Genomic DNA, 7,644 nt, shown 5'->3' on the forward strand with positions numbered 1-7,644 from the left:
CAGATTATCTGGTCATTATCACAAGGCTGTTTGTGGGACCTTGCTGTGCGCAAATTGGCTGCCATGTTTCCTACATTGTAACAGTGACTACACTTCAAAAGTACTTCATTGGCTGTAAAGCGATTTGGGACGTCGTGAAAGATTCTTTATAAATGCAAGTCTTTCTTTCTTTCCTTCTTTCTTTATTTCTTTCGTCTCTCACTTAATTTGTTGGCCATGGTTGCTTAACTACATGAGTGGAGCCTTTGTCTTTTAGGAGTATGCACTGGTTTTGTATCAACTTCTTTGAATACATCCTACTGTGTGTCTGTAGGTTTAACCATTAACAGCTAAGCCAAGTTTACTGTGATCAATTCATTTCTTATCCCTTTGAACTTTGCCTTACTTAAATTTAAAACCTTGGTTTGTGACTCTCGCTTCACCCTCTCAAACCTAATATAAAATTCAATTATATTATGGTCACTATCTGCAAGAAGTTCCATTACCGTTAAATTTTTAACTAATTCTGGTTCATTACTCATCGCTAAGGCTAGTAGAACCTGTTTCCTTGTTGGTTCTAAAACATATTGTTCTAGAAACCTGTCCCAAATACATTCTAGAAGTTAATTACTACTGGAGCTGTTCTGCTTCTCCCAGTCTATGTGAAAATTAAAATCTCCCATTACACCACATTGTTTTTGTTACATGCTCCCCCATTACATCACTACTATCAGGAGGTCTGTAAACAACTCCTACCAGTGTTTTACATCCATTGCTGTTCCTAAATTCTACCCATAGTGTTTCCACTGCCTGATCACCTTTATTGAAATCCCTCATTTCTATTGCTGTAATTGTGTCTTCTATCAATATTGCTACATCCCTCCTTTCCCAATTTCCCTGTCCTTTCTAAAGATCCTATAGACTGGAATATTTAGCTCCATTCATGCCCAGCTTGTAGCCAGGTCTCTGTAATGACTACTACATCATACATATTAAGCTGAATTTGTGCTTCTAACTCACTTGGTTTATTTCTTATGCTACATGCATTTGTATACGGAACTCTTATTTGGGTAACTATTCTTACCCTGCCCATATGTCCTGGCGGTCTTTTTCTAACACTTATTGACCTACTGTGTGGATTCCCCCCACCCACTTAACTTGTTTAATTATTTTCCCATTGACCTATTTACTCTTTCCACAAGGACATGGGTGGAAAGTGCTTCCTCATCCACAAAGCAAAAGTGTCATATCTAAAGTGACCCAAATTATACCTGTTCAAGTTAATTTATCAAATAGCCAAATTTGTCCTTTCAAATTCTGTTTTCAGCTGCTGTTAGCATTGGTGACTGGAGCCACAATTATAGTCATTCCTAGGCCCTTCTGAAGTCTTTTTTATAATTATTAGACATTTGCTAAAGGATTCTATTTGCTGTTTGAATGGTAGAGAAAATGATTCCTATCAGTGTAATATTGATGTATGATTCTTGGCAACACTTGCAAAGTATGTGCCAATTGCTTCAATTTTTTTAAACTTTGAAAACCTTGTTCTTTTGATAGTAAGGGTTTTTGTGGCCTCATGGTGGGTCCATCTGTCCACCTGATCCTTGGTAGTGTAGTAGGAAGGAGAGGCTGCCTGTCTGATCTTATTTTAAGCTTATTAACATCAGCCTATAATGTTTCATCTACACTAAGGAGAATAAGAAAGAAGTGCCATTGTTTTTTAATGTATCAGAGTTTTAAAGTTTAGACTTCAGAAGGAAACCTGATTTGTCAAGGGAAGGTTGTTAAGGGAAGGCATTTCCTTAAAGAGGGGAGGAGAAAAAGAAAATTCATAAATCCAGGCTGCACCAATGCACCTCTGAATACTCAGATACAGAGTAACATTAACAGAATGCAGGGGATAAGGCAATAATGTTTGATGCATGAGATTCTAAAGAAAGGGAAAAATAAATTAAAAAAAGCAAAAATTAAGAACAAAATTCATACTTTCTTGATATACGAGCACAATGTACTCAATGGGGATGAGAGTTAGTTGGTACCACTTTTGTCTCAATGTCAGAAGGTTGTGGATTAAAATTCCACTCCAGGACTTAAGCACACAGTCTGATACCCCAATATGGTACAGAAGCAGCATTGCACTCTAGACCTATAACTCTCCGAGATATCTGCGCTCCTCCAATTGAGCATCCCCGATTTTAGTTGCTCCACCATCGGCAGCCAGACCTTCAGCTGCCAAGGCCCTAAGCTCAGGAATTCCCCCCCCCAAAAAACCTCTCGGCCTCTCTACCTCTATTTCCTCCTTTAAGACACTCCTTAAAACCTGCCTCTTTCTGCCCTAGTACCTCCGTATGTGGCTCAGTGTCAAATTTTGTTTGGTGAGGCCCCTGTGAAGCGCCTTGGGACGTTTTACTCCGTTAAAGGCACTATATAAATACAAGTTGTTGTTGTTGTTGAGCAATCATTCAGATGAGATATTAAACCGAGGCTTGCCTGCCTATATAGGTAGACATTAAAGATCCTATGGCACTATTCAAAGAAAAGCAAGAAGTTCTTTCAGTGTCATCCTAAACATCCCTCCCATATCCAAAATCACCAAAAATAGATTAACTGACTATCCATCTCATAGCTGTTTGTGGGATTTTGCTGCATGCAAAATGGTTGTTGCAGTTGCCTACATAAGAACAGTCACTGCCCTTAAAAGTAATCCATTGTATGCAAATACTTTGAGATGTTTCTAAGAGATGTAATGAAGCATTATATAAATGCAGGTCATTCTTTTTATTTTGATTTTTGATACAGTGGAACCAAGCTGACCAGTGTCCATTGAAGTCACAATCTGATCCAAAAAAATGACAACACAATAACAAAGCTATTAATATAAGTTAATAAAGTCAGCTACAGTTGGCTAATCCATTTATGTTTAGAAATTTTGTGGAAAAATTAACTCTGTCACTTTAGAAGCAATCTAAACTAAGTCATTCGAAGCCTGGTTACAGGACAACCTGATTGAATTTGCCAAGATCAGGTAGCCTCAATTTTAGTCCTCCAGGTTACAACCACTTGCCTAATAAGCAATAATGGGTCAGTCCGCCAAACACCTCAGCAGGCAATTATAGAGCATTACATTCCATAGGATCAAAGTCATCCAGTAGATGACTCAAGAAATATTTTTAAAGGTTATTTGACCCTTCTTCTTTTAAGGATCACCACACAAACCATTCCCAGATTGTGAAGAGAGGCAGGTCATCTACTCCCCTACCTCTGTCTATGTTGCTATGTAATCACCCACTAGCAGACGCAACTCAGTGCCCTCAGTAGGCCTTCTTCCCTTCTTTTTTCCCGATAAGGAAGCCAGTACAATTTCACAGTTATTAATTCAAAAAAGTTGAACATTTTTATGCATTTCCAATGCAGAGCCACATACTATGGTGGCCAGGTGAAACAGAGGCCTGATTATAAATAGTCTGAGGATTTATTTACCAGTTTTATACATTAAAAGAAAGGTCAATTAGGTGTATTATAATTCTGTTTCAGAAATCAACAGGCTATATCTTTTATTTGTCTTCTGACATCACTTAGTTAACACAATTGACTTCATAGTTATCAACACTAATATTGTTGCTCCCCTGTATTACCATGAAAGGGCAGCATTGACTTCTCACTCCCACACCTACCCTTAAATATTTTTATTCTAAGGTGCCTCAAGATACATTTTCCTGCTGTTTTAGGGCTGTTGACAGCTGTCTCGCCCCACCCCCCACTCCAATCGCCCCCCTCCCTACCAATTGCTTTTCCCTCCCAGGACCTACTGAGGGCTATTGCCAGCATTGCAGTGGCGCAAAATTGAAATCCTCTTCGCCGGCGAGCTGCTTGGGGATGCCCAGCAGGTGTCTGCATCTCGCCAGTGTCCTGTGAATGAGGACCGAGGCCCGAGGCCCAATATCGGGTGGGCTTCGGGCCTACCTGTTCCAACACAGGGATTGTTCCCTTTTCTAGGCCAGCGTCTCATGTGGGAGAAATATCATAACAGGATATGGGACAAATTTGACAAAACAGGCGATTGGCAAGTAGGTTTCCTGCAATAAAGAAGAACCATTTTAACCAGTTGCACTGGAGACTATAGTACAAATATGTAATAAATATTATCCATTTTTGTCTTCCTTCTCTGCATAAGCTGCTCTCTGATACAATCACTCTGTTACAAATAAAGGATACACCTTAGAGAGTTTAAATATAAAAATTGGAGATCATATGACTATCACTTACTCTGTCTATATAGAGTTAAAGCAATGACTGTACAGAAGATTCTGGAAGGAACAATCCAAGTTATATACACAGTTACACTTTTATCTGCCCCCATTTGTGAGAACATTTCTGGTGTTCATTCACCTTACTGTATTTTAACTCCACATTCTGAGTTTTGTACTCACTCACATTTAGAAAATAAGACCATTAAGATTTAGTTACTCAAAAAAAATTGACATTGAAAATTCAAAAGGATACGTCATGAAGGCAATAAAACTATATAGAAAGGCAGACTTCTCTCCCATCATCTTTCAAAAAATAGCTTCAAGGGAATAAATGTTTTACTTCTTTGTCATCTTTCTACAAATTAATTCTGTGATGAGAGCACAAGCTGGTCCTGATTGTGTGATCATTCCCTGATCGTAGTTATGTAACCATCTTATATACCAGTTTCCTCTCTTCTTCTGCTGTAGATCACAAATATCCAACGGTTCAACAGAATCTGATCCCAGAATGGATTGGCTTTAGGCACAATCACAGTGTAGCATTTTCTCTGCTGTAGATTGTGTTGATGACAATTAATGATTAACCTTTGAAGAATAATGTTCTAACATTCCAGTGAAGGTAGTAACACACAATCTAATGCTTGTCATAAAAATTGTATATGATTCTGTTAAAGCTCTTGGCCACTGTTTCACAAATATATTTTGTATTCCCTCACGATCACCATTTTTGTTCACATGAGCTGTTCTGTTTAAAGCTTGGTGTGCCACACAATTTTTTTTCTTTCCTGATTAGCATTTGGGAGCCATAAATTTATGTTTTGCATCTGTGCTTCATTACATTTTGAATTATTTTACTTCTGTAGGCACAATTCTATTACATCATAGGAGATTCTTCTTGGCAAATGATAAAAGTCCTGATGCACAGTGTAAACAGTACGAATGCAAGCAGAATCTCAACCAATTGCGCTTAACCTTACAAATATGTGGCTCTGGACTGATGTAACATGCATGTTTTAATTTTGCCATAGTAGCATTTCTGAGGCTATTTTTTTGCACTTCCCTTGGCAGCTGAGACTTTTGCATTTGTCCCAGTGATGACTTTGTTACTGGGTCTAGGAATTGAAGTCTTGGCAACAGGGATTTTGGTTCTTGCTGGCTCGCATCCTACCAATTGTTGATGCATCTGAGGCCAATGAGCATGGTTTGCTTCCCCCTGACGTACAGTTAAAGTGGCCTTGTGTCTGGGGATGGCAGATACACTCTTGTCCTTGGAGATTGTAGTAATGTTGGATGCAGACATGAGAGTTTTGGGAGACAGTGTTTTAGATTCAGATACAGAGGACATTTCTTCATCTGAGACAATACTTGTCAGGCTTTCTTCTGGATCTGCAAACAGATCATACAGAGCATCCCCACTGTAACTGTCTCTAGGAATACTTGCCCTGGTAGCAAGAGTTTTTCCACTCTCATCATCAGGTCCAGGGGTTGTGGAGTCCCAGTATCCCTCATCACTATTTGGGACACATTCTTGTTGATCATTCTTAGTTGTTGTTGGGTCTTCATTATCATTCTTACTTATGGAAATATCATTCAGAGTAAGCTGTTTGACTAATGTACTGTCTGCTGCCTCATCAAGGCAAGTTGCATCTCCTGAAGCCATCCAAGATGTTTGGTCAGCTGTAATCTGTTCCTGTTTGTCTTTAAGAGGCTCAGCAGTTGGAGGTGGTGTGTCCCAGAATTCTTGCAGATATTCATCGTCAACTTCATCTGGGCTTGCCATCTCCTCTCCTCCACCTTGATAGGTTAGAATATTTGAGCTTTTTCTTGCACCACCCTTTCCTTTTTCTGCAGTAGCTCCTCTTTCACAGGCATTTCCTTCATCATCCTGGTCAGCAATAATGTCTCCACATCCTGTGAGCGAATCAAAGCTCTTTAAAGATGTAACATCAGAAAACATTAAGCAAATTCGATCGATTGATTGTTCCGAGGGTGGATCATTATTGGGAGCACTGGGTGTTGCACTTTCAGGAGTGTGGCGAGATTCGAATCCAGTTACGGAAACACTTTCTTCTTGAACATCCTGCCTCACATCAGTTAAAGATTCATCCTGTTTTTCCTCCAGCTGTTCTAATGCCTTGACATTGGAATGTTGGTCCAATGATTGGCTGTCAATGGCAGCTTTCTCCAAATCGTTACATAATTCTGGAAGGGACTTCCCACTATTTGCTTGTTCAGGTTCCTCAGTGGAGGCACTCTCATTATCACTCTGCATTTCACAGGATAACTTGCTTTGCATTTCCACTGCAGCACTTTCAGGTTCAGAACAAGATTTCTGAGTCTCTTCTTTAACACATTCCAAGCTGGCAGTCAAAGAACTAGGCAATGCAATAGTGCCGTGGATTTCCAGGTACTCAGCTTTTTCCTCTTTACTGATTTTGTCCTTTTTATGCCATCTCATGCTGCTGAACAATCCTTTTAGTCCTTTCTTTTGTCTGTTGCAACTCTTCTCTTTCACCTGCTGAGAGTTCGAATGCACTGACTCACCCTTGCCATTTTCTAATTTACTATTCCTTTTTAATAAAGAAAAAAAACTGTGAGACTTGGCAATAGGTCCACAACCACCAGCAGCAAAGCTCATACTGCTGACTATTTTTGTACTGGAATCAGTGTCGAGTTGATAATTACTCAAAGATTCTTCCTTGTTGCTCACTTCCAGTCCCATATCAGCAATTCCATCGTGCGTTTTGCTTCTAACAAGCCCCATTTTCAAGGAGCTTTTCCCATCCCCTTTGTTTTTCACATTAAAAATACTAGGCATGGTGCCCCCCGACTTTCTCCTCCCAAATAATTTAAATGCCGTCTTACTTATCTTGCCGGATTGCTGTTCAGAAGCCGAAATATCATTACAATCACAATGCAAGTCCATGTCTGCCACGATCTTGTTCCTGTCTTCTTCCTGCAGACCACTGCAGCTGCCTGATGCTGGTTTTCCCCACTAGCAGCCTCAGTGCTGCTCAAATTCAACTCCATGGCAACCAAGAGGATAAGCAGCTTTCGTCATCTGTGGACTAGAGCCAGTCCACCATCAGCGACAGTAAATTAACCTGAGTTTCTGCAAAGCACTAGAAATAATTAGCATTTAATGTATTATAATAAAGTTTCTATTTTTGTTAATGTAGAAAATTGCATTTACACTTGATTAATAGAAATGATGACTTACACAAATAGACATATTTTAATATATACACATTAATACTTCAATATAGATACTGAGTGCTAAATGTATGCATAAACTGATTTACATAGGGTAAACTGGCAGTATATTGTAGGGAGTCTCAACTGTAGGTGAATTGTCTGTGTAAAGAGTTGTAAAGGGAGAAAGAGGGGGAAAATGGAGGTTGACTTTCTGAATATC

The 7,644-nt window shown here is 39.4% G+C and overlaps 1 protein-coding gene across 1 annotated transcript; it reads right to left on the minus strand.

Annotated features, from left to right (window-relative positions):
* Positions 1-4,806: 4,806 nt before the first annotated feature.
* amer2 (APC membrane recruitment protein 2) lies at positions 4,807-7,216 on the minus strand. Its single transcript, XM_085999218.1, is given in 2 exon segments — positions 4,807-5,283; positions 5,286-7,216. Coding segments are annotated over 2 exon segments (1,911 nt in total). The 5' UTR covers positions 7,156-7,216; the 3' UTR covers positions 4,807-5,242.
* Between the last annotated feature and the right edge of the window lie 428 nt (positions 7,217-7,644).

The sequence above is a fragment of the Somniosus microcephalus genome, chromosome 10, assembly GCF_052327205.1.
Source record: "Somniosus microcephalus isolate GS21.2 chromosome 10, FLI_Smic_1.0, whole genome shotgun sequence".
Lineage (NCBI taxonomy): Eukaryota > Metazoa > Chordata > Chondrichthyes > Squaliformes > Somniosidae > Somniosus > Somniosus microcephalus.